The sequence below is a fragment of the Ranitomeya variabilis genome, chromosome 1, assembly GCF_051348905.1.
Source record: "Ranitomeya variabilis isolate aRanVar5 chromosome 1, aRanVar5.hap1, whole genome shotgun sequence".
NCBI classification, from domain to species: Eukaryota; Metazoa; Chordata; class Amphibia; order Anura; family Dendrobatidae; genus Ranitomeya; species Ranitomeya variabilis.
This window is the reverse complement of record NC_135232.1, coordinates 96163245-96186564: the sequence shown is the minus strand read 5'-3', so window position 1 is coordinate 96186564 and position 23320 is coordinate 96163245. Positions and strand designations below refer to the sequence as shown.

Here is a 23320-nt window from a genome sequence, read left to right as displayed (position 1 = left end):
GCAGGGTGCGTATATACATGTGTATGTATGTGCAGGGGGTGTGTATATAAATGTCTATGTATGTGCAGGGGGTGTGTATATACATGTGTACAGCATGTGCAGTGTGTATATATGTGTGTGTATATATATATATATATATATATATATATATATATATATACACACACACACACACACACACGCGCGCGCGCGTGCGTGTGTGTGTTGTGTGTCTGTACAGCTCTGGCAAAAATTAGACCATTGAAAAATGTTCAGTTTGTCTGATTTTTCTCTTTATAGGTATATTTTTGAGTAAAATGTAAATTGTTATTTTATTCTATAAACTACTGACAACATGTCTTCAAATTTCCAAACAATACATTTTGTTTTATTTTCAGAAAATGAGAAATGATGAAAGTAACAAAAAAAATGAATTTTAACTCAGGAAGAGTTCAGAAATCAATATTTTGTGGAATAACCATGATTTTTAATCACAGCTTTCAAGCGTCTTGGCATGCTTTCCACTTGTCTTTCACACTGCTTCTGGCGCAAAAATTTAAGCAGTTCTTCTTTGTTTGATGGCTTGTGACTATCCATCATCCTCTTGACTACATTCCAGAGGTTTTCAATGGGGTTCAGGTCTGGAGATTAGGCTGCCCATGACAGGGATTTGATGTGGTGGTTCTTCATCCACACCTTGATTGATCTAGCTGTGTGGCATGGCGCATTGTCCTGCTGGAAAAACCAGTCCTCAGAGTTGGGGAACATTGCCTGAGCAGAAGGAATCAACTGTTTTTCCAGGATAACCTTGTATGCGGCTTGATTCATACGTCCTTCGCAAAGAACAACCTGCCCAATTCCAGCCTTGCTGAAGCATCCCCAGATCATCACTGATCCTCTACCAAATTTCACAGTGGGTGCAAGACACTGACTTGTGCGGCTCTCCAGGTCTCCGTCTATCCATTAGATCACCAGGTGTTGGGCAAAGCTGAAAATTAGACTCATCAGAGAAGATTACCTTACTCCAGTCCTCTATGGTCCAATTCTTAGGGTCTTTGGCAAACTTCAGCCTGGCTCTCCTTTGCTTCTCATTGATGAAAGGCTTTTTTCAGCTTTACATGACTTGAGTCCTGCCTCTAGGAGCCTGTTACGAACTGTTCTTGCCATGCCCTTCACCCTACCGTGTTTCCCCGAAAATAAGCCACCCCCGATAATAAGCTGTAGTGGGGGGTAGAGAAGGGGCGGCTAATATAAGCCATACCCCGAAAATAAGCCGTAGTGGGAAACACGTGGAAAATATAAGCCATGGTACCTTTTGACTGCCTCGGTCCCCTCTGTCCTCTCTCTAGTGGCCCCGAGTGCAGAGTTCAACAAACAAAACAGCGCGGTCTTCGCTATTCGCCGTTTACCGGTGGGCGCGGCCATCTTTCCTGTGGCCGCGCGTGCGCAAATGGAGCGCTCTGCTGCCCGGGGCTTCAGGAAAATGGCCGCGGGATTCCGCGCGTGCGCAGATGGAGATCGCGGCGGCCATTTTCCTGAAGCCCCGGGCAGCAGAGCGCTCCATCTGCGCACACGCAGCCACAGGAAAGATGGCCGCGCCCACCGGTAAACGGCGAATAGCGAAGACCGCGCTGTTTTGAATCTCCTGGGCAGTGGATCTTCTCTTTGGACATGCGCACACCACTACGCCACCAACGTAATGATGAGCAGGATTCTGGGGGAGAAACAGCGCTGTGACCACGCCCATCCGACCTGACCAACTTGAGTGACAGGACAAAACGGCCACTTCACAAAGGTATTTCGGCAGCCTAACGGGGGTGTAAAGGCACCAAAAAGGCACTAATGTAAAGCCCAGCTCTGCCCCTAAGTCGCCTTTTTTTTGGCTAATATAAGCCATACCCCGAAAATAAGCCATAGTGGGACTTTTGGGGGTAAAAAGAATATAAGACACTGGCTTATATTCGGGGAAACACGGTAGGTGCCATTTGCCATTTTTTTTGTAGGTCACTTGATGTCATCCTGCGGTTGCTGAGTGCCATTCGAATAAGATGACGGTCATCCCAGTCAGTGGAGAGTCAATTTCTCCCTCTGCCGGTCTGTAGCTTTGTTGTCCCCAATTTCTGCTGCTTGACCTTGTTGTAATGGACTGCCATCTTAGAAATTTGAAGGATGGAGGCAACATGACGCTCACTGTGTCCCTCTGCAAGTAAAGCAAGAATTGAGCTTTTTCTTTTCCTCACTCAAGACTTTTCAATTCCTTTGGCATGGTTAAAAGTTATTTTTTTCATTCCTATTACTTTTGGGACATTACTAGCACTTGTTTTGCCATCCAGCTTGTCCTATTGCAAGAGGATTGTGAACACCACAGCAGGGTTTTTCATACTTTCCTTTGTTAAATAAGATTTGGTTCAGGTGATCACCTAATCAGAAGCACATTAAGTAGAATGAGGTGTACTCTGGTTGGAATTCAACTGACACTGGAATGGAATGGCTGTCAGACATGTAGAGAAGCTGATTTTTATTAAACTTTGCAGTGGTCGCTTAATTTGTTGCCAAAGCTGTATATGTATATGTGCGTATATACCGTATTTTGTTGTATGATGTAGGACCTGAGACGCTGATTCCAGCGAAGTCACTTACTGGGCTGTTTTTCTGTTTCAATAAATTCAATGTTTAATCAGAAGGAGATTATCAGTAGAGGACAAGCTGCCTCCTTCCTCCTCGTTGAACCCTACACTGATCTGCAGCTTCCTGTCAATATACAATGTACAGAGTAAGGCTACTTTCACACTAGTCCGTCGGTACGGGCCGTCACAAACCGTCAGCCCGACGTACCGACGGACAGTGTGTTAATTAAGCACAACGGGGGCAGCGGATGTCCGGGAAGGAGGGGGCGGAGTTCCGGCCGCGCATGCGCGATCGGAAATGGCGGACACGACGCACAAAAAAAAGTTACATGTAACGTTTTTGTGCCGACGGTCCGCCAAAACACGACGCAACCGTCACACGACGGTTGCGACGTGTGGCACTCCGTCGCAATGCTTCGCTATGTATAAGTCTATGGAGAAAAACGCATCCTGCGGGCAACTTTGCAGGATGCGTTTTTTCTACATAACGACGCATTGCGACGTGCGTCGAACAACGCTAGTGTGAAAGTAGCCTAAGCTGCCAATCCGTAGTGTGGACGGGTTTATCCAAGGCTCAGTATTCCGAGCTCTGCAAAATCTCCAGCAGAGAAAACTGTAATTCTCTCAACAGCTTACAGATGGGGGGGGGGGGGGTGTTAAATTATTGACAAGACATTAATTCAAAATTCTCTTGGGGAATTTGAAAGTGTGTTTTCTGAATAAACCATCCCATCTTAAAAGCTGGCAAATCTGAAAGTTTCAGGGTGACCTGTCCATGAATATTAACATGAAGTACAATACAGACGATGACAACGCACATTATTTAGAAGAGAAAATAGCGGACGCCTACCCAGCGATATCAGAGACCGGAGTCAGCAGCAGGTGACGTACCTGGTTCGATGGCCTCCGAGATCAGGGACTGGGCTTCTCGTACACGCTTCATCACTTCTTCCAGCTCCTTTGCAGCAGCTTGTGGCGTCAGCTCGGGAGGCTTAACAATTGCATTATTGGAGTGATTTATTCTAGAAGGGGGTAAAGACGATTCTTAGCCATAAGCTTTTTTTTTTGTTTTGTTTTTTTAATGGAAAAGAAAAAAATTAAACTTAAAAAAAAATAATAATTTCTGCTCTTGTCATATTTCCAGCATATTTTGAACGGTTATAGAAAATTTTCCATTGTTGCCCATGTCTCGGAGCTAAAGAAAATGAACGATAATGAAAATCTCGTCCAATGACTAAAACCCCATGTGCTGTAATAGGCAGAAGCAGTTGGATTAGCAAAGGTGGAAAGGTGAAACAAAGGTAATGTGGGGAGTACCCCTTTAGATTATGCATTAGTATCATATATAGAATCCTGGGGAGAGGTGAGAGAGATAACAGCTGCACACGGGAGGGTGTGCAGGGATGAAAAGGGGTCTCCTGTGTACAACCCTCCCTCCTGATGTTGATTTTCAACATCAGAACTCTCCCACTGATGACACTGGATAAATACTAACGAAGAAGTGAGCGAGTATGTGCAGGTCATGTGTCTAATGTTTATATATGTCTGTGTGTGTATACATACGTATATAATATGTATATGTGCAGGTCATGTGCTTGTATGATGTGTATGCAAAGTGGGGAAAATAAGTATTTGATTCACTGCCGATTTTGCAAGTTTTCTCTCCTGCAAAGAATGTAGAGGTCTGTAATTTTTATCGTAGGTACACTTCACCTGTGAGAGACATGTTTCTCCTATATTTTTAACCTAATACAGGTTGCTAGTCTGTTGCTCTGCTTTTTTTAGTCTGACAGAAGGCATCCATTTTTTATCCATTTGTTTATAAATTAATAACATTTTGCTATTTCAATATACATTCCATGTTTCCTGTTTGGGTTCTCTTAAAACAATTTGAAACGGAGTGTGACCTATGTGGTGTAGGTTATTCATGGACTTATATGTATGTGTATATGTATAATGTATATAATGTTTATATGGGGGCCAGAAATGAGACACGTGGGGGACAGGATGTGGGACATTAGCCTATAAATGTGGGGCTAATTAAGGGATATTATTAATTTTGTGATGATTTTATTTTAAAGGATACTGTTTTCAATGGGGAGGGGTTCCTGTTACTGTGGAAGGCGGCACTATGTCACTTTTTTCATCTGATGTAGTGTAGAAATTGGGGAATGTGCTCTGGTAGCGTTGCTCTAGATAATTTATTTTCTGCAGAGACGATTCCTGGTTTGAAGAAGTTATGGCGGTCTGCGCTGGATGAAGAAAAAACGAAGATCAAAGACTTACACTATACACCATGTGCAGAGCTCCTGTGTATAATGGCACTTACGGTAATATTAGTATTTTTTTTTTATTATCAGTATTGTAGTATTCGGTCACTATGTGGTGGTAACATGTGGTCCGGTCAAGCTGTGGTGCTATTTGTTCCTTGTATGTTGTATTCTTTGATCACTATGTGGTAGTATATGTGGTCTGGTCATGGTGTGGTGGTATTTGTACCTTGTATGTGGTATTTTTCATCATTTTAAAGGTTTGCGACACATTCGGTTGAAGAAAAATAAATAAAAATAAACCCTAAAAAAAAAAAAAAAAAAAAAGATTGGAAATTATAAGAAATGTCTAATAGGCTAGAGTAGAGTAGAACCCTGCCGAAAGAGTCTACCCCTTGTTGTGGTTGCACGCTTAAAAAAATCTTTTGGCCAAAAAAAAAAAGCTGACGACTATGTATGTGATATGGTGTTTGCTAGGAACTGTTAATGTGTTTTTGGGGAGACAGCAGTGCAGTAGTGGAGTTTTTCCAGGAGTGGGTGGTGGGACTGTGGAAGGGTCAAGTGGTGGAAGCGGACCTGGGGTGGAGCCTGGGCAGAGTCTCAAGGGGGCCCTGAAATTTGTGGTGGCAGCTCTGGTATTGAGCATGGGTCACTAAAGCTTACATAAGCTTGCAATGAGAAATATGTACTCAAATTATTATTATTATTATTTATTATTATTATTTATTGTTATAGCGCCATTTATTCCATGGCGCTTTACAAGTGAGGAGGGGTATACATAATAACAAGTACAATAATCTTGAACAATACAAGTCATAACTGGTACAGTAGGAGAGAGGACCCTGCCCGCGAAGGCTCACAATCTACAAGGGATGGGTGAGAATACAGTAGGTGAGGGTAGAGCTGGTCATGCAGCGGTTTGGTCGATCGGTGGTTACTGCAGGTTGTAGGCTTGTCGGAAGAGGTGGGTCTTCAGATTCTTTTTGAAGGTTTCGATGGTGGGCGAGAGTCTGATGTGTTGTGGTAGAGGGTTCCAAAGTAGGGGTGATACGCGAGAGAAATCTTGTATGCGATTGTGGGAAGAGGAGATAAGAGGGGAGTAGAGAAGGAGATCTTGTGAGGATCGGAGGTTGCGTGTAGGAAAGTACCGGGAGATGAGGTCGCAGATGTAAGGAGGAGACAGGTTGTGGATGGCTTTGTACGTCATGGTTTGGGTTTTGTACTGGAGTCTCTGGGCAATGGGGAGCCAGTGAAGGGATTGACAGAGGGGAGAGGCCGGAGAATAGCGGGGGGACAGGTGGATTAGTCGGGCAGCAGAGTTTAGAATAGATTGGAGGGGTGCGAGAGTGTTTGAGGGGAGGCCACAGAGCAGAAGGTTGCAGTAGTCAAGGCGAGAGATGATGAGGGCATGGACTAGGGTTTTTGCAGATTCTTGGTTGAGGAATGAACGGATTCGTGCAATATTTTTGAGTTGAAGTCGGCAGGAAGTGGAAAGGGCTTGGATATGTGGTTTGAAGGAGAGATCAGCGTCAAGGATTACCCCGAGGCAGCGAGCTTGTGGGACTGGGGAGAGTGGGCAGCCATTTACTGTAATGGATAGGTTCGTTGGGGGGGTCACGTGAGATGGGGGAAAGATGATGAATTCTGTTTTGTCCATGTTAAGTTTCAGAAATCTAGCAGAGAAGAAGGATGAAATAGTGGACAGACATTGAGGGATTCTGGTTAGTAGGGAGGTGATATCTGGTCCAGAGATGTAGATCTGTGTGTCATCAGCATAGAGGTGATACTGAAAGCCATGAGATTCTATGAGCTGTGCCAGGCCAAAGGTGTAAATGGAGAAGAGCAGGGGCCCAAGGACTGAACCTTGTGGGACTCCGACAGATAGGGGGCGAGGTGAGGAGGTGGTGTGTGAGTGGGAGACGCTGAATGTCCGGTCTGTTAGGTATGATGAGATCCAGGATAGGGCCAAGTCTGTGATGCCAAGGGATGAGAGGGTCTGTAATAATAGGGAATGGTCCACTGTGTCAAAGGCAGCCGACAGGTCGAGGAGGAGGAGGACAGAGTAGTGTCGCTTGCTCTTGGCGGTTAAGAGGTCATTGGTGACCTTAGTTAGGGCAGTTTCAGTGGAATGGAGTGACCGGAAGCCAGATTGTAAGCGGTCAAAGAGGGAGCAAGAAGAGAGATGGGAGGACAGTTCAAGGTAGACGTGTTGTTCCAGTAGTTTTGAGGCATAGGGGAGAAGTGATATAGGGCGATAGCTAGATACAGAGGATGGGTCAAGAGAGGGCTTTTTGAGGATAGGTGTGATGGAGGCATGTTTAAAGCTTGAGGGGAAAACACCAGTTGTTAGTGATAGGTTGAAGAGATGGGTTAGGGTTGGGATGAAGATTGTGGTGAGGTTTGGGATGAGGTGGGATGGGAGCGGGTCAAGTGCACAGGTGGTGAGATGCGATCTTGAGAGTAGAGTGGCGAGTTGATCTTCTGTAATGGTGGAGTAGTTGGTTTTGGAGGTGGAGGGTAGGGAAGTTGGAAGGAAGGGCTCTGGGGCTTGTTGACCAAAACTGTCTCTGATGTTATCAATCTTCTGCTTGAAGAATGAGGCAAAGTCTTCAGCAGAGATAAGTGGGGAGAGAGGAGGTGCTGGGGGACGGAGGAGAGAATTGAAGGTGTTGAATAACTGTTTAGGGTTGTGAGACAGGGAGGATATGAGAGATGAGAAGTAGGTTTGTTTAGCTGTGGCGAGTGCGGTCTTGAAAGTAGTGAGGGACTGTTTGAATGCGATTAAGTGGTCGTTGGAGTGGGATCTTTTCCATCTGCGCTCAGCAGCCCTGGAAGCTCGCCTCAGTTCCTTGGCCAGGCTGGTGTGCCAGGGCTGTCTGTTGATTTTGCGAGCTTTGGTATGTGTAAGTGGGGCAGCAGATTCCAAAGCTACAGCTATTGTGGTGTTATATAGAGCGGCAGCGTCATCCGCATTGTGTATGGAACTTATGTCAGTGAGAGGTAGGAGGGATTCAGAGAATGAATGTAGGTCAAGATGTTTAAGATTTCTGCGAGGGTGTGAAAGTCTGTTAGCCCAAACTCACATATACAAGCTTTCCAGGGGATTTAGCCCCTATAGGAAAATTGCCACTTGAAGGGGTTGTACAGGTTTGATATAAAAGTTTGCAGTCACTCTATATGACTGTAAACTTGTGAATTCTCACAAGTAAATCTCTGAATGACGTGATTTAGAAGAAACCCGAAGGATCTATTCACTATAATGAGGCAGCAGAGTTACTCTGGACTCGTCTGGCCTCTGTTCAGCGGTGTCCTTCTTTTCAGAATTGCATAAAACTGTGGCCGACGGCACTTTTATGCACACCTAAAAAGAAGGACACTGTCGGATCATAGGCCAGTGTCCACAGTGCCTCCATCTGCTTCATTATAGGGAATCTTCCACCAGAGGTACGGCTTGAATCACGTATTTCAGAGATTTACCCCGGTGTAAGCGCTCAGCACAGGATAATTGTGAGCCCATGTTTGGGATGCAAAATTAACAAATCAACAGCAGGTGAAGAATTGGCTTTGTTTTTTACGCCTTTCCTTGTGGGGTATGATTAGATGACTTTATTCTTCGGGTCAGTGCTATTACAGCGATACCAGACTCATCAGTTTTTTTATATTTGGCTGCTGACACACTATCAAATGCTTTTTTTTTTTAAATAAAAGCAAGTTTTTGCATCGCCATACTTGAGATATACAATTCTCTTACATTACTGCTGACAGACTCATATTTGGGCTTGCTTTTTGCAGAACGAGTTGACATTTTTCTTAGGACCATTTTCCATTCTAAGGCAAATAATTTTTAGGCATATAATTTTTTGACCACTTTCTGTTCCAATTTTTGGGAGGAGGAAGGAACAAAGCAGCAATTCAGAAATATTCCTTTTTGTTTATGCAGTTCACCGTGTGGTAAAAGTGATAAGACTGCTATATTCCTCGGGGCAGTACGATTACAGCAATACCACATTTAGAATGTTTTTGTGCTTTTACACAATAAAAACTATTTTGCAGGTATAAGAATAGTTTTTGCATCGCTTTAGTCTGAGAGCTATAGCTTTATTAGGTCTCAGCTGATGGAGCTCTATTAGGGCTTGTTTTCAGCTATACCATTATAATTTACATTCAACTTTTTGATCATGTTTTATTCCACTTTTTATTTTTGTTGTGTTTTCTGAAGGGGTTAAATAGCGTGACAGTTTTAGAAATCAGTTAGTTCCGAACACAGTGATACCAAATATGTGGAATGTGTCTAAATAAATATTCGGATTTATTGGTATAATATACCGTATTTAAAAAGAAAATTTAATTAGTCCCTCTTTGGGTACTACCTTTTATTACTCTGATCGCTCATATAATATACCCTAAATGTTGCAATCGATGGGTTAAACAAACGAGGCCATGCAGGCAACACTCCCGGCTGAAACTGCCGAAGTTCAGCCATTACATAAGTCAAGCTCCCAGCACAGCTCCTGTGCTGGGCATGATTGCCATGATATACCTATATGTCGTTAGTCAGGAACCCCTGCTCGACCATGACGTACAGGTACATCAAGTGTCATGAAGGGGTTAAAAATACTCTCTATCCTCAAGAATAGTGATGAGCGAGTGTACTCGTTGCTCGGGTGGTCTCCGAGTATTTGTAACTGCTCGGAGATTTAGTTTTCATCGCCTAAGCAGCATGATTTACAGCTACTAGCCAGCTTGATTACATGTGGGGATTCCCTAGCAACCAGGCAGCCCCCACATGTACTGAGGCTGGCTAGCAGCTGTAAATCATTCAGCTGCTGCGATGAAAACTAGATCTCCGAGCAGTTACAAATACTCAGAGACCACCCGAGCAACGAGTACACTCGCTCATCACTACTCAAGAACAGATTAATTTTAGTTTACAGCTCGTTGCCAAAATTACTGGCTACAATGCAGTTCCAACATGGATGCTACCTAGGCAAACAGCATCGGGTTCTATGCTTTACAGTTTGCTTCCGCTACTCTGAAGCTGGCCGAATTGCTTAATATGACCAGACTCAGTCCTCCTACACTTCACCCATGCAGCAGAGGCAAAGAGGTCTCTGTTAGCAGAGGGGGTGACAGCACAGTTCAGACCAGCAGCATGTCCAGTCTGCTAGTCTGAACTGTAAATTTTCAAGTGTGCACTGTCCCCAGCAAAGCAAAAGGCTGAGAGGAAGAGGAGTGATGCGTTCCTAAAGATAGATCCTGAGACAACCCCTTTGAAATTCAGATTCTGCAGAACCGAGGCAGCAACCGGAGTGCAATTTTTATAGGTACTATTTCCTATACAATTCTTTGTGCTTAGATAAAACTGACCGTTTGGGCTGACAGACTCCTTTTAAGAAAAGCATCTCCACAGTAGTAATATCTGCACTTTAATCTCTGTTCACACATTACGACTTTGTTCTTAACATGGCTATAACAGCTATGCCCAGTTTCAGTTAGGATTCGGCTTTTTCTGACGTCATTAATAATACTGTAATCTGCAATAATCTTTACAAACAAAAAAAAGCTGGAATCCTGTTGATGGATAGTATAAAACAAATATGTGAACCGAGCCTTAAATTCACGCTACACGTCAAGATAGGAAAGACTATTTAGATTACTTCTACTTACTTCAGAGGTCTATCACCAAACATAACACCATTGAATGTCAAGGCCCTTATCACGGAGTTCTGGTCAGAGAATTCTACGAAAGCAAAACGAGTCGGCTGTGTTTCATCTCCAGCCATCCGGACAAATCTGACATCTCCTACTGGTTTAAAAAACTCTAGTAGCTGTTCTGCTGTAGCCGTCTGAAAAACATGGAAAAAATCAACAAAATCATAAACGTGCATGTCAGTTACTAATGAAATCAAGCTTTTACAGTATAATAATAATAATAATAAGGTGATAGCTGAACGACAAGGTCAGAGCATCTCAAAAACAGCAGTTCTTGTAGGTTGATCCCTAGGCAGTGCTTAGTTCCTAGCAAAAGTATAAGTGAAACAACAGGGTCATAGGCACCGAAGGCTCATTAATGGATGTGAAAACAAAGCTTAACCTGAACTGTAGCACAAATTGCTAAAAATGATTATGTTAACTATGATAGAAAGATACCAGAACACACAGTGAGAATGAACTTGCATGATGGAACACTAAAGCCTGAGCTATCCCCTGTCCACTGCCAAAAGTGCACACTAGGCACGTGAGCATCAAAACTGGACCATGGAGCAATGGAAGGTAGTGACCTGATGAATCAATAAACATTGATGTTTATTTAAATTTATTTGCATCGTGAGTGGATGGGGACATCATTTATTATTTTTATTCAGCCATTTGTATTTCCTGGCTTACTGAAAAATAATGAGATCTTTTGTAGCTAGTGTAAGGTGCTGGAAAACAATTTGAGAAACTGACTACCTGGGAATTTAGGTTTCCAACATAAATCGTTCTCCTGATTTCATCAACCTTTGTGGGGTCAACGTTTCCCATTAAAGGTGGCTGCTGTAAATCAGAAAGAGAAGATACGGCAGGTGCTAGAGCTGGAAGAACTGGTGCAAGAGCCGGAATAACTGGTTCCAGTGGTGCTGGTAATGTCGCTGCCAAAGTGGTGAATGGGACACTGAGCTGTAAACAAAATGAAAAGTCAGGTTACTCAATCGGTAAAAGAACCATTGGTTTCATCAGTAATTTGAGGAAGGGTAACTTTTTTTGTTTTTGTTTTTTTTAGCGCTTAGGCTCCAAGAAAGATAGTAGTAAATTGTGGTGATCACTAGCCAAAGGAATCCACAGTTGTAACCACAGTAATCCGATGATCAGCGAAAGAGATGGTTTTGGAGAAGAGGAAAATTCCTTTAATCGTAATAACAATTTGAGTATGTTCACATAAGAATTTTTTTCATAGGGATTTTACTGGCTAAAAAATCCAATGCTGTTTTTGGTGTGGATGTTAACACATTATTGTGTCAAAATTGGTGCGGTTTCCATGTAGAAACCCCTCAAGAATTGACATGTAACTTTTTTGAAGCATTTAGAAAAATAGCACAATGTGCATTTTCTCTTTGAAAATAGGAGGTTTTCTCAATGAGTTTTTTAAGCGGATTTTGATTGTGGCTTTGGAGTAGAATCCACATAAAAAATACTGTCTGAACATACTCAAACTTTAGCTTTTAGTTTTACTTACCAGTGGTACGTCCACTTTCTCTCTTCGCAGAACCTAAGATCAGATAAATTACGAGCTGATGATATGCAAATAAGTAAACAAAGCATTTTCTGACAAGTAGTGAAAAAACAAAAGGTAGCAGTGTCACATTGCATGTAAAGATTTAGTATTGTGACATGCAACTTACCTTGAAGTTGAATCACAAACATCTTCAAATGTGTTTGATTTTCTGTTGCATGCAACTCACTTGCGGTTTCTTTCTTGTACCTTTGTGTCTTTTTTCATCTTCATCTGTCCCTTTGTGCACTCAGCTTCAAATAGATGAACAGGCAGTCCTTTTCTTATTTGCTAAAACTAATTTCCCAGCAGCACTGTTTTCTCTTCAGTGCTGCAGACCCCTCTCCACCCTCTCAATTGTGCTCCTGACTAGCCTACTCCTCTGAATTACCATCAAGCTAATCTAAGGGTAGGATAATCCTGCCTGACCGATCTTACCATCTGCCATCTACATCAGTATACAGTGGCATGAAAAAAGGTTGAGCACCCCTGGTCAAAATTGCTGCTATTGTGAAGCAAGTTGAAGATGCAATGATCTCTAAAAGGACTAAAGTTAACGGCTTCACGACTTTGGACATATCCATAAGTCTAGGTCGTAAGTACTTACTGACCTTGGACGTATGGATACGTCCAGTCGATTTCGTGTGCACAGGATCTGCGCGCAAAATTGCCAGCTGTTCAGCTGATACTCGGCGCTCACTCCCGGGAGTGATGCCCGCACAAAATCTATGTAGCACCTGTGCATTCAAGGTGCTCACCACAAGTCTAGATAAATTCCTTGAAGGGTCTAGTTTAAAAAATGAGGTAATTTGCTTAGGCACATTAGGGGCTCTCCAAAAGGGACATGACAGCCGCAGACCATTCCATCAAAGTCTGCGTTCCAAAACGTCACTCCTCCTTTTTCTAAGCCCTGCAGTGCGTCCAACAGTAGTTTTTCCCCACATATGGGGTATTTGTGTACTCAGGAGAGATTGAACAACCACAACAAATTTTGGGTTACATTTTCTCCTGTTACCCTTGTGAAAATAAAAAAAATTGGGGCTGAAAGATCATTTATGTGGGGAAAATATGAGTTTTCATTTTCATGGCTCTACATTATAAACTTTTGTGAAGCACCTGGGGATTCAATACAAAACTAAATACATTCCTTAAGGAGTCTAGTTTCCAAAATGGGGTAACTTGTCAGGGGGTTTCCACTGTTTAGGCACATCAGGGGCTCTCCAAACGGAACATGGCGTCCGCTAATGATTCCAGAAAATTTTGCGTTCAAAAAGTCAAATGGCGCTCCTTCCCTTCTGAGCCTTGCTGTGCGTCCAAACAGTAGTTTTCCTCCACATATGAGGTATCGGCGTATTCAGGAGAAATTGCACAACAAATTGCATGGTGCAATTTCTCCTGTTACAATTGTGAAAATAAAAAATTGGAGCTAAAGAAAAAAATTTGGAAAAAATGTGTTTTTTTGTTTTCACGGCTCAATGTTATACATTTCTGGGAAGCTCCTGAAGGTTCAAAGTGCTCACCACACATCTAGGTAAGTTCCATGAGGGGTCTAGTTCCCAAAATGGGTTCACATGTGGGGAGTTTTCAATCTTTAGGCACATCAGGGGCTCTTCAAATGCGACATGGCGTCCGCTTTTGAATTCAGCCAAATTTTGTGTTAAAAAAGTCAAACGGTGCTCTATCCCTTCCGAGCCCTGTCGTGCACCCAAACAATAGCTTTCTCCCATGTATAGAGGATCTGTGTGCTCAGAAGAAATTGCACAACAAATTTTAGTCTCCATTTTCTCCTGATACCTTTATGAAAATGTAAAAAATTGGGTCTAAAGTTAAATTTTTGTAAAAAAATTCAAATGTTCAATTTTTCCTTCCACCAAAAATTGCTGTGAATTACCTGAAGGGTTAACAAACTTCTTGAGATTTTGAGCACCTTGAGGGGTGGTTTTTAGAATGATGTCAATTTGGGGTATTTTCTGTCATATAGGCCCCTCAGTCACTAAAAATGTGATGTGGTCGCTAAAAAAAATTGTTTTGTAAATTTTGCTGGAAAAATTAGAAATCGCTGGTGAACTTTTAACCCCTCTAAGTTCCTAACAATAATTATGTTTAAAAAATTGTTCTGATGTAAAGTAGACATGTGGGAAATGTTATTTATTAACTATTTTGTGTGATGTAACTCTCTGGCTTAAGGGAATAAAAATTAAAAGTTTGAAAATTGCAACATTTTCAAAATTTTAGCCAAATTTCTGAATTTTTTTCACAAATAAACTCAAGTCTTATCTAACAAATTTAACCACTATCATGAAGTACGTCATGAGAAAACAATCCCAAAATCTGTGGGATCTGTTGAAGTGTTCCAGAGGTATAAAGTGACTGGTCAGAATTGTTAAATGCGACCTGGTCATGCAGGTTAAAACAGGCTTGAGGGTTGAAGGGGTTAAAGATTACATATTTCCTTTATATTTTTTTTTTTGTCTAAAATACACACACCCATATACATATATACACATTATATGTGTGTGTGTGTGTGTGTGTGTGTGTGTGTGTGTGTTTGTTATGTATGTGTGTGTATATATATATATATATATATATATATATATATATATATATATATATATATATATATATATAATGTACCGTATATGCTCGAGTATAAGCCAATATGTTCAGCCCATTTTTTTTAGGCAGAAAGTGCCCCTCTCGGCTTATACTCGAGTCATTGTCCCAGGGAGGTCGGCAGGGGAGCGGCGGCAGTGACATACTTACCTGCTCCTGGCGCGGTCCCTGCATCTCCGATGGTCTCCGGGTGCTGACAGCTTCTTCCAGCGTTGAGCGGTCACGTGGTACCACTCATTACAATAATGAATATGGAGGCGACTCCACTCCCATAGGGGTGGAGCCGCATATTCATTACTGTAATGAGCGGCACCGGTGGCCGCTCAACACTTGAAGAAGCTGTCAGCGCCCGGAGAGACCATCAAGGAAGCTGCCAGGGACCGCACCCGGAGCAGGTGAGTATAACGGGGAGGGTGAGCAGCATTGCGCGATATTCACCTGTCCTCGTTCCACCGCCGGGCTCCGTCTTCCGCGTCCTCTGCTATGAGGCTCAGGTCAGAGGGCACGATGACGTGGTTAGTGCGCGCCCTCTGCCTGAACGTCAGTGCAGAGGACGCGGAAGACACAGTGGCGCCCCGGCGGTGAAACGAGGACAGGTGAATATTGCAAGTCCCGGGGGCCTGAGAAACAAGAGGTGAGTATGTGATTTTTTTAGCAGCAACAGCATATGGGGCCATAATCAGCATTTGTGCAGCATTGTATGGGCCAAATATCTCTATGGAGCAACTTATGGGGCCATAATCAGCATTTATGCAGCATTATATGGAGGAAATATCTCTATGGAGCATCTTATGGGGCCATAATCAACATTTGTGCAGCATTATATGGGGCAAATATCTCTATGGACCATCTTATGGGGCCATAACAAGCATTTATGCAGCATTATATGGGGCAAATATCTCTATGGAGCATCTTATGGGGCCATAATCAGCATTTGTGCAGCATTATATGGGGCAAATATCTCTATGGAGCATCTTATGGGGCCATATATGGGGCAAATGTCTCTATGGAGCGTCTTATGGGGCCCTTACTAACCTTTATGCAGCACTGTATGGGGCAAATGTGTCTATGAAGGCTTACTTTTTTTGTATAAATCAGGTTTATTGAAGCAAATAGATAATAGAAACAATGGAACAATGCTGAAACATAGTTATTAAACTCAATAGGATACAACCCATAATTTAGACAGGAAGAAAAAGTCCCAGCGAGTTCCGGGTGCTATTGGCCAATGCCAATGATATCACTTTCAATTTAGCAATAATAACTTTCATTGTTAGAACATATAAACAACAGCGAAGACAATCATGCATTACTAGCTATATTTAGTCATTTATTTTAGTAGAGAATGTCACTAAGTAGAAAAAGTAGATAGAAGGAGAAAAAGTTAAAGAAAGGGAAAGAGGAGGAAAAAAGAAGGAAAAGCGGGTAGAGATAGGAGGGTACAATAAGTACGGGGAATGCGACACCCAAGGCTTATTTTTTTTAATATGGAGCATCAAATGGGGCCCATCATAAATTTTATGGAGCATTATATGGGGCGTATTTTGTATGGAGCATCTTATGGGGCGTATTTTGTATGGAGCATCTTATGGGGCCCATCATAAACTTTATGGAGCATTATATGGGGCTCCTGATTCAATATGGATATTCAAAAACACTTAATCTACTGATGTCTCAATTAATTTTACTTTTATTGGTATCTATTTTTATTTTTGAAATTTACCAGTAGCTGCTACATTTTCCTCCCTAGGCTTATACTCGAGTCATTAAGTTTTCCCAGTGTTTTTTTGGCAAAGTTAGGGGTCTCGGCTTATACTCGAGTATATACGGTAATTTAAAAAATTACACAAAGGAAGTTGTCTGATGCAAAAGTTCGGACACCCTACATGGTTACTACCTAGTAGCACCCCTTTTGCAAGCATCACAGCTTGTAAATGCTTTGTTGCAGCCAGACAAGTCTTTCAATTCTTGTTTGAGGGATTTAGAACATGAAGAGGAAGTCAGGGCTCCAGCTGATCTCTCACTTCCTCCTCTTTTTCAATTTGACAGAAGGTGGTGCCAGCGCTGATTGGGTGCAGGCTAACATGTCACAATGACAGCACAGGAGCCCCAGTGTCGACACCATGGGAACGGCGCAGGCACGGGAGGAGAGTATAAGCTTTTTTTTATTTTATCAGGGCCAAGTGTGGGTATGAGAAGGGGTTGCCCTAGAAGTGGACAACTTCTTTAATGGTTGGCGAGATGTTCTTTTCCTGAAATTCTGTGTTTTTCTCCACACATACCTTTGATCATTGTGGCCAAAAAGTTCTATTTTAACTTCATCAGTACACAGGACTCGTTTGAAAAATGCATCAGGCTTGTTTAGATGTTATTTTGCATACTTCTGATGCTGGATTTCATGGTGAGGATGCAGGAGAGGTTTTCTTCTGATGACTCATCCATGAAGGTTACCGTATTTTGCGGTTTATAAGAAGCACCGGATTATAAGATAAAAAAATAAGGAAAGTTATAAGACGCACTCAAATTTTGAGGAGAAAAATAGGGAATTTTTTTTTTTTTTCTTAAAATGGTGGTGCTTCTTACAATCCCTGTGTCTTATTGCTTACCGGGGGTGGTGGCTAAGGTGAAGCGGAGTCCCAGGGTCGCTGCTGGCGGAGGCAGGAGTGGGGAGATGCTGCGGACCCCAGACGGGGAGAAAAGGGTGTTCGGATGTGCGGTGATGCGGGTGTTCGGTTGACATTTTGTGAAAGCCCGGAGCCCCAGTACTTCCATAGTCTACTTTGCGGTGGACTCCGGGAAAATGGCTGATGGGGCGGCGCATGCGCAGATGGCAGATGGAGATCTTGGTGCTGAGATCTCATCTCCCAAGATCTCCATCTGTGCAAGCGCTGCCCCCAGCAGCCATTTTCCTGGAGTCCACCGCAATGTAAACCATGGAAGTGCGGGGGTCCCAGGCTTTCACAAAATGTCCCCGCACCACCGAACACCTGCAGTGTCACACCTCCAAACACCCCTTCATCCAAGCCTGCAGCAACCTTGGGACCCTGCTCCACAGCAGCTGGTAAGGTATATTCGAATTATAAGACGAACCCCTCCATTTTCCCCCCAAATTTTGGAGGAAAAAAGTGTGTCTTTTAATCCGAAAAATATGGTATATTTGTGCAGGTGTCTGTGAACTGTAGAACAATATACCACAACTCCAGAGTCTGAAAAATCTTTCTGAAGGTCTTCTGAAGTCAAGCGGGGAGTTCCGACTTGCCTCTCTAGCAATCCTCTAGCTCTCACTGAAATTTTGGTTGGCCTTCCAGACCTTATTTTGACCCCCACTGTTCCTGTTAACTGCAATTTCTTAACTACATTTCCAACTGAAGTGAGGAAAGGGCAACTTGAAAACTCTTTGCTATCTTCTTATAGCCTTCTATTGATCTGTGGAACTCCACCATTTTCAGAGTGCTAGGCAGCTGCATAAATGACCAGAAGGCTTATGTTTTTGGCACAAGGTTAGAGGAGGCTGGGTTTTTATAAAACTGGGAAATTTGCATCAACTGGCCTTTCCTAACGATGATAGTGAACAAGCTATAACCCTAACAGGTAATTAAGGTCTGAAATCTTGGTCAAAGTTATCTGAGCACACAAATCTACAAAGGTGCCCACACTTTTGTATTAGCCCATTTTCCTTTTTGTAATTTTTAAAATGAAGAAATACCAGTATTTTTTTTTTTTGGGGGGGGCTAAAATATAGAGGAAATTTGTCATCTTTAACTTCAGCTCTTTTAGAGATCATTTCATCTTCTACTTGCTTAAACTGTTCACAATAACAGTAATTTTGACCAGAGACGCCCAAACCTTTACATGCCACTGTAGTCCAATTCCTTGCTCTGTTTTTTGATTGTGTGGTTTTACATAATTGGTAGCTGATTTCTCCTGTACGCTTCCTAATTGATAGGCACCGCAGAGCTGTGTTTATTGACTACGGATGATTTATCAGTGAAGTGAAAGTGCAAATCCTCATCTGTTGATGCATATGTTCGAAAATGATCTTCTGCCATATGCACCTAGTGTGGAATTTGGAATTTCACATCGTTACTCTCTCAGCAGCAGCAGGAAACAAACCGTTCAACTCCTCTCAGCCCTATCCTACACTGTATCACTCCTCTAAGCCCTTCTATATACTGCTCCATCCTGCAGTACATCTCTCCTCTCAAACCTCTATATACAGCCCCACCTTACAGTATATTTCTCCTTTTGGTCTCTCTATATACACCCATACTACAGTATATCCTCCTTTCTGCCACTGTATATAAAGCCCCCTCCTGCAGTAGATCCTCCTTTCAGCCCCTCGATATACAAGTTTTTCTCCCCTTTCATGCCTTCAATACACAGCCCCATACTGCAGTAAATCTGTTCTTTCAGCCCTTTTATACAGAGCCCCATCCGGCAATACATCTCTCCAATTAGCCTCTCTACACACAGCCGCATTCTGCAGTATTTCTCTCCTCTCATCCCTTGTATGTACATGCCAACCCTGCAGAATATTTTTCCTTTTAGTCCCTCTATACAGAGCTCCATCCTGCAATACTCATTTCAGTTCTTCTATGCTCTTAACCTCCTATACATAGCCCATCCTGCAGTACATCACTCCTCTTAGTTACCAGCACACACAGTAGAAGCTCCGCTATAGACATGTCCCAGATAAGAGCTATGCTTATAGGATGCCAGCTGAAAGACTTCATTGCATTTGATTGTCTGGAACTACAGCAGGACAGTTAAAATGGAAACTAGAAGGTAAATAGGGCCCAGGGGGACATTATTGGGGGGGGGTGATATGTGAAATACGGGGCAGATTTAAAGCCTAGTTATATTGGCACAAATTAATAAATATGTGTGTACATTATTATAAGACCACGTTGTGATTTGGGGAACAAGCCTTTAATAAATACTGAATAACCAGATGTCGCACATTTTACAAGTGTCAAATTGAAAAAAAAAATTCCATATATAGCAAATCTGCCATTCAAACGTTCTCAGAGTATCCTATAATACTCACAGATGCCAGTGAAGACGGAGTAGGTGTAGGTATAGGTAGCAGACCTGCACCAGGGAGAAGACTGGATAATGTTGGAGCTGGAGCCAAGAGAGAAAGTGCCTTGGCTTCTTCAGGTATTTTACCTGCAGAGGCAACAATCTTAATGTTATTATGTGGAAATCTGCAGCTTCGTTAAGATTTCTGATTTTAAACCACTACATAAACCAAACAAAAAAAAAAAAAAAAAAAGGAAAAGAACTAGTATTTCCTTATCAAGAAAGAATAAAAACTCAAGGTATTTTCACCTCTTCTGTAATTACCCTGATCTACAAGGAAATAAAATAAAAGTGAGGGAAAACTTCAAAACACTAAATCTCATCAACTGGAATTTTACTTACAAAACTGAATAGACAAGTATTTAACACTTTGAGCTATGGGTCACCTGTACTGGAAACTTAAGGTTCATGAACCAAACGATATCAAGCATGGAGCCATTTTCCTGGGCGCTGTTTTCACGCTGATCGAAAGTTGTGTTACACATGACAACCGTTCGTGTTGGCTGCATCACTAATAGCACACAGAACATCAGATACAGAAAAGAAGAACATTTTTTAAAGTTTAATCCCCAAAAAAATGCAAGTTACCAAATGTAATAAATAAAAATGAAGCAAAAGAAATAATAAAAGCAAATAGAACAAAAAAAAACAAACAAAAAAACAGGGAGAATAAAATACAAGTCCTCATAAATGGTCCCTTCTCAGTAGGATTATTATTGAGGTTACTGGACTGCAAAGTAGCGTGGGAATTAAACTTCCATACAAATCAATATGAATTTAGTGCTCATCGGTGTGATTATGGGCGATTAGGTAACACCATGCAAGCCAGCTAAGGAAGGGCGCAGTCCTACCACAGAGCAAGTAGTAGTGATCATAGTATTCGCAATACCCCGAGACGTGCAGATTGCTTCAGAAGTCATTGCAGAACTATAGCAAAGTCTTCTAGCCAAAAAAAGCATGGGAGATGCAACATTAGGCACAGACACGATATATGGATAACACACATTACAAAGTATCCTAAACTCTGCAATAACTGCTCAATAGAGAGCTTGGTAACTGATAATTACACAAGTAAATTTACACTACAAGGATATGGCCATGTTATAAAGTGACAGTGCTGGACTGCTAAGATGCCTACTGATGCTAAAAATGAAGGGGACGCAGGTTTCCGTGCATGGAGAGGCTCCCGTTCACATGCTGTGCATGGAAATGCAGCCAGGCCCATTCACTGCAATGCGGCTCTAGTGCAGCTCCCTGCGGGGAAAACAGCAGTATGGGCAAACATGGTTTCCTTTCATTCTCATGCACAATAAGCCCCCACCTAGATCCTAAAGAACCGGCCATCATTTTATGAGATGGAAATACCATAATGATACCTTTACATTTTGATGTGGAATATGTAAGGAAAAATCGCCAACAGAGCACGTCAAAATTCAGCTGTGACAAAAATGAAGAGGCCACCACATCAAATCCCTGTCATGGGCAGCTCAATCTCCAGACCTGAACCCCATTGAAAACCTCTGGGATCTAATCAAGAGGATGATGGATAGTTACAAGCCATCAAACAAAGGAGAACTGCTGACATTTTTGCGCCAGAAGCAGTGTGATAGACTGGTGGAAAGCATGCCAAGACGCATGAAAGCGGTGATTAAAAATCATGGTTATTCCACAAAATATTGATTTCTGAACTCTTCCCGAGTTAAAACATTAGTATTGTTGTTTCTAAATGATTATGAACTTGTTTTCTTTGCATTATTTGAAGTCTGAAACCACTGGGATTTTTCTTTTTTTGTTTGTCAGAAAAAAAAATACAAAATTTATTGCTTGGAATTTCGGAGACATCCTGTCAGAAGTTTATAGAATAAAAGAACAATTTACATTTTACTAAAAAATATAGCTATAAAGAGAAAAATCAGACAAACTGAACATTTTGCAGTGGTCTCTTAATTTTTGCCAGAGCTGTACAAGTCAGTGGGGTTTGATAAGATCCTCCAAGTAAAGAGTGGATTTCATTGAGATTATTTTTATAACAGGGGGTGTCCTTGTGGGCATGTAACCATTAAGGGGTTTTCTTAAAGTCAGGGTATTCCAGAATGACTGCGGCACTCTGACCTCTGATTCCCTTGGCAAACAGCGCTCTGGACGGTATGCTGTGCAGTACATACTGAGCAGCAACATGGAGGCTAAGACTACATGGAAAACAGAGCTGTGGAATAATGAGATCATGGTGTCCTATTGTGACATTACAGCTCATGATCTCCTGTGGGGTCGCATTTTCACCTGCAACCTACCGTGACTCAGATAAAGCCACAAATGTTCTCGATTTTCTGCCTCACCTGTCACAGACCTTAATGCAAGTCGCATGTGACTGCAACTTGCAAATGAGTTCCTTGTAATTTGCCTTTTTTTTCAATTAAAAAAAACAAAAAAACACTGCAGCTCTAAAATTAGTTGCACAAATGTTTTTGTTCATGCGATATATTACTGTGTATTCCAAACTACACAAAGAGCTCATAACGACACCAGACCCTCCGACACTGCAGTATGCGGCTACTGTGTGCGCGTGGCCTAAAGGTGTGGTGGGCACAAGGAGGACCCCCCTCTCCATCCGTGCTGCCGCTTTGGTAGGTCTGCCTCCTAGCTGTCACTGAATCACAGGGCGATTTGTTTCATTGGACGGCATGGAATTCTACATTTCCTACATCTCTAGACACTACACAAGGATCTGTATACTCAGATGTGGCTTCCTCTCGCTATAACAGGGGTGTGACCCCTCTAATAAGCGCAGTGGAACCTATTTAGTCAAATGGGAAATGTTCTGCCAATAACAAAAATGGTGTAAGTAGAGGCAGGGGTTTTTTTGTTTGCTTTTTTACACTAAACGTAAAGGCTTTGTGGGGTAAATTCCATTCAAAACACAAATTTTCAGCAAAAAAAAAAAAAAGATATAAAATATGTTGGCTGTATGAGGCAATAGTAAAATCTAATATGCTCCCCACTGATCGTTTACAATGCTCAAACTTTTAAAGTTTAAAAAGAAATATGATCAAATAACATTCCCTTATTTTTTAAGTCTTAAAGGAGGTACGGCATATATTTTTCATTACCCTTTTCTATGTTAGAAGGGTTTCTAAAAAATAATTTGATCAGAAGGCCTCACGCTGTAGGGATCAAGTGATCAGCTGTAATTTTAATAGCAAGTGTCCCATTTCTCTGCAGTGCCTCCATAGGTGAAAAGAAGCATTACAACCATTGCATGTTTAATACACACAGGTGACTGCGCCTTCCTGCTCTACAATTGATTACTCTCCTGACAGTTCCGCAGCTTCCTCTCTTCCACTGAGCTCTCCCACTGCTCAGTACAATCTGCAGCTGTCAGTCAGGTTTGATGGGTGGAGACTAGTGATGAGCGAACGTACTTGGATAAGGTGTTATCCGAGCATGCTTGGGTAGTAACCGAGATACTTCAGCATTCTCAAAAAATATGTTCAAGTTCC

The 23320-nt window shown here is 42.1% G+C and overlaps 1 protein-coding gene across 2 annotated transcripts in view; it reads right to left on the bottom strand.

Annotated features, from left to right (window-relative positions):
• SREK1 (splicing regulatory glutamic acid and lysine rich protein 1) overlaps positions 1-23320 on the bottom strand; it is a 79140-nt gene that overhangs the window by 37772 nt on the left and 18048 nt on the right. For both annotated transcript variants that reach the window (XM_077286426.1, XM_077286435.1), the window contains exons 3-7: positions 19789-19910; positions 12093-12125; positions 11330-11536; positions 10544-10722; positions 3498-3628 (exon numbers count right to left, since the gene is read on the bottom strand). In XM_077286426.1, coding sequence (XP_077142541.1) covers positions 3498-3628; positions 10544-10722; positions 11330-11536; positions 12093-12125; positions 19789-19910 — 672 coding nt within the window. The remainder of the gene's footprint in view (positions 1-3497; positions 3629-10543; positions 10723-11329; positions 11537-12092; positions 12126-19788; positions 19911-23320) is intronic.